Here is a 12,527-nt window from a genome sequence, read left to right on the forward strand (position 1 = left end):
AACCTACATTCAAGGCGCTTTGATAATCTTATCCCCTCTTACTCAGTACTAGACTTACCCCGTACTAACATACATAGGATAAGTGGACCATATAAGGCAGACAGTGCCTATAAGGAGGTATGTACCATTGTACCATTGCCATTAAAAGCAGATGTTGAAGTGAAGAAAGACATGCTTCTAGCTAGCTGGTCACAGCGTCTTTTCTATGGGGACAACTTTGTCCGCTATAGCAGCCCGACTCATCCGATCCACTGTCGTTTCTGTCCCTAAATATAACCGAGGCAAAAGCGCGATTGTTCATGCCGCAGGTATATAAACTTGAGCGTAGCTCTAATGGTAACATTGAGCAAGAGGCGATCTTACTAGATAAGTGCACATGACCACTATCACAAGTATAAGGACTATAGAGCTCCTTCTGTCTCTTTCCCGAAATCGATCGCTGGTCCGAGTCTTGACAACCGTTATACATGCGTTATGAAATAATTCGGCGCCCTAGTAGCCAATGATTGGCATTGAATCGCTGAAAGCGTACTACACTGTCCCGGAAGATCTAGCACCATCGCGCGTGCTCCGCGCAAAGGCATGGCCTACACGCTTGGTCTAGTTCCTTCTCTTTGAACATTACAGTATGCCCTATGTGAAATATAATTTATGACAGCGGGCTAATAGCAGGAGGTGTAGACATACAATTGCGAAGTTCGGTGCGCAGAAGCTTGCCATGTCTATTTCTCACGGTAAGCTCAAGTTGGTCTGTCGAGCCTTTTGCTGTGCGGGGTTCAAACATTTGGTGCCAAAAGTTGTTCCCTGGAGCGCGAACATCACTACTGTCATTCTCGACTATAGGAACAGCTTATCGTCGCTTATAAACGCCATTGTGACCAGTGATCTCTTTCCGTCGGATAAATACACTATACCCGTGTGCCTGTAGAACGCAGCAACTACGCCCCTTCGTGATAAACGAGCAGTTAACTAATATCAATTTCTCGAACAAATACCCTGCGTGAAGCCTTGTTTGGTCTCTCCCAATCCGCACAAGGTTTTTGATACCACGTACTCCAGTTGATCAGGCGCAATGCCAGGATGTCTTGCTATCTCCTTCCCGTTCATAAAAACCAACAGCATCTCTTCTTTAACATCGGCAAGCGAGGAGATAGCGGGGCTTTCATTCAGGTTAATTATGACTATGCTTAGCATCTCGGTTGGTATCGCGGTAGTTATGCGCGTGTAGGTCGGTTCCACAACTGATCCGGATGTAAATTTGGAACTGAGGAAGCACACTATGGTGTACTTGTTGCGATCGACCAACTCACGGAATTCGTCGATTCTGCATCAGGTATTAGTCTAGACAATCTCCGACTATACGCTTTGGACATAGGTAGCTCAAGAGTCTACCCGTAGTTGCCCAACTTACGTTCTGATGAAATCCATATTGATAATATAATTGGTCGGGTAGTTGATCTCTTAGAACTTAGTTTTACAATCGTTTCGTTCTTCAGGATGAGACATCTCTTTGTAGTCGACAATGGTCGCTCGCGGGTCCTATAGCGGGCGCCTGGGAGACGGAGAGGGCGGAACCATCATACAAGTTTTCGTGACGTCACCTGCTTTTCAGAGTCAAAATACGCAGTCCTATGGCTCGACACAGCCAACACTAACGCCAAGGCTAGGAAAAAATGTCTATGATTTCTAGGGATGAAATTGTAGGCATTCATCGGTAATTCAACGTTGGGCCTCTCACAGATGAGGTGATTAGAACAAAAACATGAGCGTGTCATTGCTGATTGAATATCTCCAACGCACTACAAAGCCTCCATTTAAAAGGCTGTGAAAGATCTAACAGTATCTAACAGTCAGCCAACATTTCTTGACCGACTCAGCATCACTTTTTCTCAACACGACTCTTACTTGTCTCTCTCGCTGAGTATCTAAAGGCATCAAAAATGTCGCTGCAAATAGTTGCGGTAAAAAGAAGTCATGGGTTTCAACAGGCCTCAATTAGGATAGGTGTCCTTCAACGGTTCCTACCAAGCTTGTAAGTGACAGAAGCCGAGAGGTCTATAAATTAGTCCTCTACCTCCGGAAATTTGCTCTACAATTGATTCACTTGACTATGCAAGCTCGAGCAGGCCTTGTGTGGTTCTTTTCCTTTGACCCAGCACTAGAATTTCTGATGTACTGACGTCTACCGGATATATCGTAGACCTGAAACAGGACCTATGAGGAGATGTAACGCCTATCCTATACCACTGCCTCCCATGTCAGCCGATCAAAGAGACAAAATGTGGGCTGGTCAAAGCGTATATTCTTTGCAAACATCTCTCTCCGCCATAGCAGCCTACTGGGCTGATCTACTGTCCTGCCGCTGGATGTATCTCCAAATCGAAAGTGCGACTGCTCGTGCTGCGGGTAAGTAGACCTCTGCCCAATACTATCTGAAACTGGACTGACATCAAAGACGATGCGAAACAACCAGATCCGTGCATTCCGATCACCATGCACGAGCGCGAGGACCACGGAGCTCTTTGCCGTCTCTTGCGTCTCTGTCCTTGACCAATGGAGCATGTGAGTCATGAAATACTTCTCCGATCTAAAGGCTAATGATTGATAGTGAACCATTGAGAGCTCACCAGAGTGGCCCCTCAGGATCCAGCACTACCGTCAGTGCTCCGCGTAGACAATAGCCTGTACCATCCCCCCGCGAGGAATGTTGTTGACGCAGATCCTATCCTGTGAAGCACCTTTTAACGCTCGCGGGTCTCAGGGCAACGAGGGAGCACATTTTTATACTCGCGGGGCTCAGGGCAGCGGCAGCTGTGGCCACGGAGACTCTCAAGCCCACAGGCAAGAGAGGGACACCGTGACACATCGGAGTGTGAGGACCGAAGTCCTGATTTTCTTTGGCTCGGAATCCGGCTCCTTTTATGTCTATTCGGCTACATCTCTTCAAAGGAACTAGTTGCACAAATGGTAGCGAGAATCAATTTCTCGTTGATAGGCGTTGAAGTGCTTGAACGGATGCTGAAATGGCGTTTTGGAGACATTGCGGCCGACAGATTCAAGCCTCGAGTGTACGCGTGGGATCATTCCTCTCGAACTCCTGCGTTGGGTGTGGTGAAACACTTTGATCAATTGTTGAGAAGCGAGCAATGCCGCAAATATATGATTCCTACATATCATCTCATTTGCAATAAAATCGCTCAACGCGCTTGCACCCTACATCAGCCCAACCTAGCGGCGGTCACCGTCTCTTTAATGAGGGTTGAAATGCTTCAACAGATGCTGAGATAATGTTTTAGAGACCTTGTGGCCGACAGACACGCTCGATTGTACCTGCGGTTGGCCTGTTGTGCCAAGTACCACCACTTGGTTTCACTAAAATCAATCATATCCTTCCCCTAGCCCCGCTGCTCGAATGGTACTTCCTTCCTGTGTTATTCGCAGCCAGCTAATGTTGCCTCCACTAGAACTTCTGCTACATGGCGGCACAGACACTATGAACATACTCCCAGATCCAGAATGATGATTTTCTTTGGCGGAGAATAGATAGAAAGTCTAGACCTTGTTGGAAAGCCCGGAATAGGAACCTGATCCTAGTTTCCAGGACAACTAAGTCAGTCATTTCAGCTATCAAAGTTCATGATCTGGTTCCTCGTCGATCGTCACCCACCTCGTGGGATTGCAACGCTACTAATCCCCATCCCGGTGATATGAAATACCCTGTGTGATGAAATGCCCACCAGGTACTTGCACTTTCCGGCGCCGTCACTCCCAAACCACGAACTGCATATTGGCTGAGAGCAGCAACAACAGTAACCACTGGATTTCTTATTCGATATATCTTTTCAAACAAAAATTAGAAAGTGTTAAGAGGGCGAATTACAGGACGACACGGACTGCTAGAAAATCCGCTGTTTACTACCATGACGCCAAGATCATCCACAAAAATATTTGAGATGGATATGAAAGATAATCTTGCATCATTTCGTCTACCTAGTTGCCTATATTGATTTTTTATATCATTATTATTATGTGACCTGAGAATATACCAATTTTAATGGAACTCTTAGCAGAAAGGTACATAAAACAACAGTACTAATAAGGGGAATACACGGGAAGAGAACAATCATGTAACTTGATGTATGAAAAATACTAGCGCCGCTAAACGGAACAACCACCCCACAATCCTGTCCGCAAGGGAGTGCGTCATCACTTATTTACAGCCAAAGAGTCTTTGTTCATCACTTAATACTCTTCAGAAGGGCCACGATGAGGCTCATCTGGATAAATGCCCAGTGACAAACCTAAAACATTATTTCACTTGGCATGGACATTCACCTCGATTCTCCTCCTAAATATCGGGCCCAAGACCCTCTCATAACTGCAGCGCTGTCGGAAGGCAATGAGCCAGTGATCCTGCACATATTTCGCTATGACGACCACAACTACGGCATCTTTCCAGGGGATCACTCTTTGAAATTGCATGCTCAATCCCATCTCCAGAGTCTCCCAAAGCCAAAGTTCATTGTTTATGAAAGTGGGACTAATGCGCTCAATCAAGAATTGGCCCATTGTGAATTCACCGAAACTGGTCTCAATGATATTGGATATGCAAAAAGCCCGAGTGGCAAGCTAACTACTTTGTGGTGGACTGATATGCATCAAAATACACCAATCTCTATCCAATACCGATTTACAGCGTTGGTGTATTTCCCCCCACATGCAAGTGGTAGTTTGTCCAGCGCCAGCGGACCCCGACTCTTCATCTGGAAACGTACATCCAGGCTGATGCTAGTGGATGAAGAGACAGATACAGTGGCTGCCATAGTCCATGATATTACGACCGTCTCAACTAAATGCTGGACACTACAAATCCTTGTGCCCTTCGGTGTTTTAGCCTTACTGCTTTGACCACTTTTCTTACAATTTGCGAGAAGCTACGGAAGGATTCTAAGCGTTGAATGATTATCCAAACTGTTACATCCACTATATGAATCGTTCTTTTTTCGCGGGCACTCCTGATGAATCCCACACACACACACATACTGTACAATGTGCACTTATCAAAGTTGTGTTACGGGAATGGCCCGCTTGCTCTGATCGCTCGGAAATGAATGAAGTTGACGAGGCTTATGTCCACGCGCCGGGAACAGGAGATATTGCCCAAATTCTTCCAGTAATGTGCTACATAGTTGTTGAAGTCTTTTCTCTCTTAGAGATCATCCTTGTGTGGCGATCCCTGGGAATTTGTTTATGGCAGAGCGTACATGTTAACTGAAACTCGACTTGAATCATCTTTGGACAATAATTGAGACTTTTTAGCTGGTAAAACTCTAGGAGTTTTTGAACGGATTCTATAACATTAAGATTTCGCGCTAGGTCGGATCAAGTGAGCTCTGCCCTATATATATTAACGCCAACTTATACCATTTAATCGGTATACTAATTTAGCAATTAAGAAATCCAAGGCCGGTTCATACATGAGAAGGCCTAGCCATCTAAAGCAGCCGCGATTTGAATCATCCTGTTTCTTGTAGTGAAGATTTTGAGTTCGACTAGAGCAACGTTCCCCGGTATTTATGACCCGTCATCATGACGATTATCAATAGCCTTCATCTGACTGGTGCATTTGCTGGAGGCGATAGTTTCGAAAACCTGCACTGTAAGATACTGAACTCTGGTGTTCGTTTCCAAGTTTTTTTGTGGCAACAATTCGCTCATAGCCGTGTCGCAAGTCGGACTAATTTCAAAAAGATTAGGCATTTTGTTGGCTATAAAGATGGAGTTCCTTAAAGTGTCTTGCATAATTGAGATTTCTGATCTATCATTATGTATTTTCTTTTAGGTGGCCTCAGAACAACTAGCATCAACCGCCTCGCACTATCTACTCCAAGACACACATTTGCGATATCATCTATTGCCATGACATCCACCATCAGCGACGCGATCAAGAAGGATCACCGGAAGATAGAGTCGTATTACGAAAATATCATCAAGGCCTCAGATGAGACGGAGCAGACGAGATGGCAAAACCAGTTTACATGGGAACTGGCACGGCACTCCATTGGAGAGGAGCTTGTCGTTTACCCAGCCTTTGAGAAGTACGTGTCAGGCGGCGTCGAACTAGCCAACAAAGATCGCCAAGAGCATCAATCGGTAGGTACACATGTCCATTATCTCATTAACATGCTTAACATAATGAACTCAGGTTAAAGAGCATCTGAAGAAGTTCCAGAATTTGAAGCCTTCAGATTCTCAATTCATTCCTACCCTCAAGGCTTTGATGGACGATCTGTCTAAGCATATCGAGGAAGAAGAAGCGGATGACTTGCCCAAGCTGGAAGAAGTCCTCTCGCAAGAGGATAGTGAGAAGTACTCGACTTCCTTTGGAAGAACAAAGATGTTCGTTCCATCTCGTTCTCATCCCAGTGCCCCAGACAAGCCATCGTACGAGACGGCTGTTGGCCTTTTGACGGCACCAATTGACCATCTTTCCGACCTCTTCCGCAAGTGGCCTCACACCTCGGGAATGCCCAATCCGTCCACAAAATAAAGCTGGACGAGCAGTGTTCATTTTTTGAACTCGCTATAGTAGGCTCTTCCTCATAGTTTGTGCCTTTTCAATTTGCAATCATGATTCTTTTATCCCCTATCAAACTCGAATGAACCTCTATTTGTCACGTCTAAACTTTGGTAAAATTCCGTCCGCAATCATGATAGCTATGTGACACAGTTGTATTATTACGAAATTGATAAAACCAGAATCACGAAACCGTCCTTTGTCGTAATCAAAGACTTGAATTTATATTGGACGATGAGACTAGGACCTGACTTCATCTATAAAAAGCCAAGATTAGAGTAAGCAATTCCGGCATATTAGTAAAAATTATATTTCTTCCTTATAGGTTAAATCATTCCTAGTAGCTTAACGAAGATCTTAAATTAATATTTCCTAAAAACGCTTTGGTAAATCTACTAGCTACATTCTTCTTAGTATTAACCAGCCAAGCACCGCTGCCAGATACAAGCACGGATCATCGTCCCAGCCCATACCCGCCCAGTAAGTTCCGCAAGGATTTTTGTCGAGCAGAACGACCGTCCACGTTCCTATCTCTTCGTGAAACTTCAGCTCTTCCACCTTAGCCTGATGGTACTTTGCACGAGCGGTGCTACCCGGCTTCAATTGGAGGGCCGGCACGGTGTGTCCACTCTACGCAGACAGCCCGAACTTGAATTTCTTGTGACCACTCTTGGCTACGTCTTGCTCAATGTTCACTTCTTTCTCATCGAGATCGGTGTCAACCGTCTTTCCCCCTACAGATGAAGTGAGTTCCACCTTCTTCTGTCCGGTGTCAGATGTTTTCCCCAATTCGCGAAGATTTCCCGGAATTCTAGACTTCCTTCGACCCTTGTATTCTTCATAGTCCTCCCGGAGATTCGGCTCTCCTAGAGCTTTCAACTCAAATGGATGAAGCGCCCACGATTCATGTCCCGTCAGAGCGGCGATAGATGCAATTAGCAACGTGGGTGTTGGGCTGTGCTTTGACGCATCGATAACAGGGCTGTCCCCCGTCACAATTTAGGTTGCTTCTTCGGCAGCGCACGCATTCTTCGTCAGACGATTCTCCTTCTCATAATGGGCCTACCGAAGAAAATCCTATCGGTAGTGGTGACTCGGATGCGTGATAGAGTCTGGTCTTCAGACCATTCTGGACTCTGTAACTGCAGGTCGATTGCCTGTTGATGCACGCCTTGCAATGCCGTCCACGGTCACACATCCTCCCACTTCCACTCTGATTCCCGTTATTGACCTCTATTCGATGCCCAAGAGAAATTAAGGCTGCAAAACATCATAAAAAGAAAGAACCTCAAAAAGCTGATAATTTTACTTGTCAATATGATGAGTGAACACGTTTCTGACAATAAAATGAAATGATGGCTCGAAGGAAATATTTATTTTGACGGCGGGCTCTTACACATCACATCACATTGCGATGCGCACTTTAAATTCATCGGGCTTCTCGTCACAACAATATACCCTTTGAAAATACCCATTTGAAGAGAAGCGGAAATAGCTACCTTTAGCCTAGCCTGCGTCATCGGATATACAGGAAGCAAAACGATGAGTGGAGGATATACGGCAGGTGGGATCCACATAATGTATCTGGGTTCCCCTGAACGCGAGGAAGGTCTTTTTTTTGCTTCCTCGCGCTACGTCTTGTATCTAGAGTCGACTATAGCTGTTCTTAATATTGATTAATTATCTGGAAGACGCTTTCCCCTTCCGTGTATACGTGAGACCCTCACTAATGGGTGGTAGGGTGAAGCCTTAGGAGGGGCACATAATACAGTATTAGTATTTTCCAGAGCCCTCACATAAGTCGATTTTTATGCGTCACAAAAACATTGGAACATGTCTCTTGGAATCACTCTCAACGTGAACTCTGTTTGGAGGTTCTATATAAAGGGTGTGTTTACCCGCTCCGTAATTATTATCAGTCCACCTAGTTGGAAAAGTATTCCCGCAAATTTATTCCATTGGACTCAAAATGAATATCATCCAGAACACACTCATTTTGTGCGCAATAAGCCTCCAAGTGGAGTGGTCAGTCAACTAAGCTAGAATACGTTAGTAGAGGTAGGTTCACCACGCCCTGCCAAGGGAAGATTGGCCATTTTCTCGCACAGCAGCAGGCCCTGGGGCAGCATCACGCATATTCATATCGAGTACTCAATTAACTATTGGACCTTCCTCACTTTCGGTCAATTAATGGCCAGGGTGGCTTTTGTCGGCGCGACAGGGCCTTCATACGAGTACGCGCTGTAGCCTCAAGAACACCGTATTTACTAGCCGCTGCGTGAAGAGAGAAAAATCGACCGTTTTAATAGGCACTGATTGCCAAAGTGATCTTAACCCTCGCGGTCTAGCGAAATCGGGAGGTTTGAGAGCGTCTTGGTGGCATGGTGGAACTTGAATATGGTAGGTACGTGTGCGGACGCGTTTCGGGCGGTCTGCGCACGTCGGCCGGGAATTACGTTATTTATCCTTGCTTAGTAAGCGAATTCTCATATTCTTTCTCACTTATCGAGTTCAGAATATGCTCAAAGTCTCTGGTCGTGAAAATGGCCGCTTCCTCCAAAGACACGTCCGATGTTGAAAAACATCAAGCGATCGAAAAGATATTCCGCAATTTTATCTTTCAACATCATAATGAAAGTCTAAACCCTCTCAACCTTGCCAATATCTCCGTCTCCGAGTTCTCCGCAGGTTTGAGGAACCATTTGTCGGTACTGAATGAGGGGGGCAGCATAGCCCGTGGCCGTGGGGAAGATTTGGTCAGCACTGGGCTAAGTAAGAGCCTAGAGAGACTTTTCTCCACAACAACGCCATTCGTGAGAGAAGGGCCACCCTTGACCTGGACGAGTCTTGTCCTCTTTGCAGGTCAACAATATGAGGGTACAGCGCAGCTTCAGGTCGGAGACTCCAGAATAGAGCTGTCCAAAGACGACCTCAAACTCTTACTCTCCGGTAGACCCTGGCGGTTTCTCTTCCCTTGGCCTGATAAAGATGACTGCACGAAGGAGCTTCAATCAACGAAGACGGCTATTCAGGAGCTTCTTGATGCTCGAAAATTGATAGGTGAAGGTGAGTGAGTCCTATATACTATTGGTCTATGATGCTATATAGGAAGCTAAAATCGATCAACGTAGTTTTGGAACAAGTTTCGGTTGTTGAGCAGCATCTCCATGATCATCACATCTTAGTCTCTCGGCTTTCTGAAACCAAGCAACACGCCATCCAACAAGGGGGTCAACTTTTGGATGTTGTTGAATCTTCTGTTCTAATCGAAGGCGTTTTTGGACCCGGTGCATCTGCAGAAAGCGAAAACTCAGTTCGCCGAGATTCAACATCCGCTCCTACAACCACCCGTCTTGTTAGCAATGACCAAACGGTTCAGCCAGTAAATGGAGAGCTCGATGATCCAGCTGTGCCAGAAGATTCCGCCGCGAGGAATAATCTTCACCGAGATGTGTCATGGCCTGAAAATAACGCAAGTCCAGGTTCCAGATTACACACATCCGATTTCGTCCAAAATCTGAGCGAGTGAGTGAAGAAAACCTCATATTATTATATTCTTTATTAACTTGTGAAAGAATTCTTGACAATCCAGAAAATGGCGAAATAATGCGCTGGACGGAAGATGGGCAATCCGTCTTTATCGCCCCGGAAAACAAGGTTCCTTCGCATATACTTGCAAAGATGTCCACGAAAAGTTACCAATCTCTCATTCGGCGGCTTTATTACTTTGGGTTTCGCAAAACCGGGGGCGCCTACCATCATGACTCCTTTGTTCGTGGTAAGCCCAGCTCGATACAACCGACTCGGGAGTTAAGCCATAGCCCGTCACTGCCCTCGCCTCTGCGCAACAGCAAAACCCAACATGGACCTCGGTTTAAAGTGATCAAAAGAAAGCGGGCAAGAGAAAGTGTTTGACATGGGAAATGTGGATTCTCTCACTACGGCATGGCCTTTTAGTCAGCATGCACATCATGCCTCATTTAACCTTGAATATTTTCTTAAGGCGTTGGCGGGGTCAGTAATGCCAGCCAAAAATACCAGTAAAGCCAGCGTTTCAGTCGTATGGCCATTCCTCAATTGCAGCAGCGCTCTTCCTGCACTCGTGTTCTGTTTATGTTTGCGCAGGATGAAAATATGATTATTGACAAGACTGCCACTAGATTTAAGTCTTATCTCGCGTACCCCAAACGATGTGATATACTCGGCCCAACGCACGGCCCAACACCCAGGAGCGGGTTTGGGCCGCACTGGTCTAATGCAAAAACTAGTCTAATGCAAAACTTCATCTACCCACCATTTTAAACATCTCTCTACTACCCCAAAAATGCCTTTTTCTTCTCAAAATTTGGAGGATCGCCTGAGTGGTGCTATTGAAGCCTACCATGCAAGCAAGAAGCCTGTTCTCTCGGTATTGGCGCGGGAATTCGACGTTCCATACTATACCCTGAGGGGTCGAATCCACGGTCGCACTTCTCGAAGCAGTCGTACTGGTCCCAACAAAGCCCTAGAACCAGATCAAGAGAAGGCATTAATGCTTTGGATTGACACTTTAAATGCTGCAAATGCACCACCAACCTCAAATATGATCTATAAGTGCGCAATTGACATTCTTCGGCGCCATGATCCAGATCGGCAGCTCGGTAAAAATTGGGCGTATCGCTTTATTAAACAACTACCTGAGAAATACACCTATATCAAGCAAAAACCCATGGAAAAAGACCGGTTAGAAGCAGTTACCCCTGGCCATCTTACTACCTGGTATACTCGCCTATGTGATACTATTCAGCGGTTAAAAATCGGATCGAAGAATATCTATAACTTTGACGAAAGCGGCTTCAAAATTGGCGAAGGAAAACCCCGAAAAGTCGTTTCAACTAAGGCTGGTCAATCTGCTAGTATTGGAACTGGCGGGCCTAGTGAATCGCTTACTTCAATTGAATGTATTGCTGCCGATGGCTGGGTAATGCCACCTTGGTTTTTGGTTAAGGGTGAATTCCATATGGAGAATTGGTATAGGACTACCAACCTCCCTGACGACTATTGGATTACTCCTACACCTAATGGTTGGACCGACGATACTATAGCCTTTCAATGGCTTCAATCATTCGAAGAAAGCACTAAAAATCGCTGTACAAAGACGGGTTTTCGGCTTCTTCTTATGGATAGTCATGGCTCCCATCTCACCAATGAATTCATCAAATTCTGCGAGAATAATCTGATTATTCCATACTGTTTTATCCCACATACAACGCATATATGTCAGCCGCTTGACGATGTGCCGTTTCAGGTGCTAAAACATTATTTTCGTAAGAATAATAATGATATAGTACAGTGGGGTGGTTCGGTAAAGCAAAAATCGGACTTTTTTTCTAGCATCCATGGGGTTCGGAACCAAGCTTTTAAAAGCCGTACAATACGCTCTGGCTTTGAAAGGTGCGGTATCTATTCTTTAAATGCAGATGCTGCTTTAGAGAAGCTAGGTTGGAATGACGATCCTAATCTTCCAGAGTCAGTTTTAGAGATATGGGATGGGGATGGTGATACCCCCCCTCCGGCGTCAAGCTCTATACCAAATTCACCGGTAAAAGACGTTAAAGACTTCCGGAAATACGCTAAAAAAATCAAGAGAAAACTTGACGATATTGGAGATGAGATGATCAGAACAAGAAACATGAGCCTGTCATTGCTGATTGAATATCTCCAATGCACTACAAATCCTCAATTTAAGAGGGCCGTGAAGGACTCAACAGTCAGCCAACGTTTCTTGACCGACTCAGCATCCCTTTTTCTCAACACGACTCTTGCTCGTCTTTCTCGCTGAGGATTTAGGGGCATCAAAAATGCCACTGCAAATAGTTGCGGTAAAAGAAGACATGGGTTTCAACAGGCCTCAATTAGGATAGGTGTCCTTCAACGCTTCCTACCAAGCTTGTAAGTGACAGAAGTCGAG

General features: G+C 45.4%; 3 protein-coding genes across 3 annotated transcripts; 2 read left to right on the plus strand and 1 right to left on the minus strand.

Moving 5' to 3' along the window:
• Nucleotides 1–975: 975 nt before the first annotated feature.
• On the minus strand, nt 976–1,428 carry N7471_013009 (uncharacterized protein; the record flags this gene model as incomplete). The annotated part of the gene is made up of 2 exons (XM_057285728.1): nt 976–1,324; nt 1,412–1,428. The coding sequence occupies 2 exons, from the start codon at nt 1,426–1,428 to the stop codon at nt 976–978; spliced, it is 366 nt and encodes a 121-aa protein (XP_057129721.1).
• Nucleotides 1,429–5,826: 4,398 nt separating this feature from the next.
• N7471_013010 (uncharacterized protein) lies at nt 5,827–6,550 on the plus strand (the record flags this gene model as incomplete). Its single annotated transcript, XM_057285729.1, has 2 exons — nt 5,827–6,153; nt 6,206–6,550. 2 exons carry the CDS (start codon nt 5,827–5,829, stop codon nt 6,548–6,550), a joined length of 672 nt encoding a protein of 223 aa, XP_057129722.1.
• Nucleotides 6,551–9,120: 2,570 nt separating this feature from the next.
• N7471_013011 (uncharacterized protein) lies at nt 9,121–10,492 on the plus strand (the record flags this gene model as incomplete). The annotated part of the gene is made up of 3 exons (XM_057285730.1): nt 9,121–9,643; nt 9,709–10,102; nt 10,153–10,492. 3 exons carry the CDS (start codon nt 9,121–9,123, stop codon nt 10,490–10,492), a joined length of 1,257 nt encoding a protein of 418 aa, XP_057129723.1.
• Between the last annotated feature and the right edge of the window lie 2,035 nt (nt 10,493–12,527).

The sequence above is a fragment of the Penicillium samsonianum genome (assembly GCF_028829775.1).
Source record: "Penicillium samsonianum strain IBT 33392 chromosome Unknown utg000008l_segment0_segment0, whole genome shotgun sequence".
Classification (NCBI taxonomy): Eukaryota; Fungi; Ascomycota; class Eurotiomycetes; order Eurotiales; family Aspergillaceae; genus Penicillium; species Penicillium samsonianum.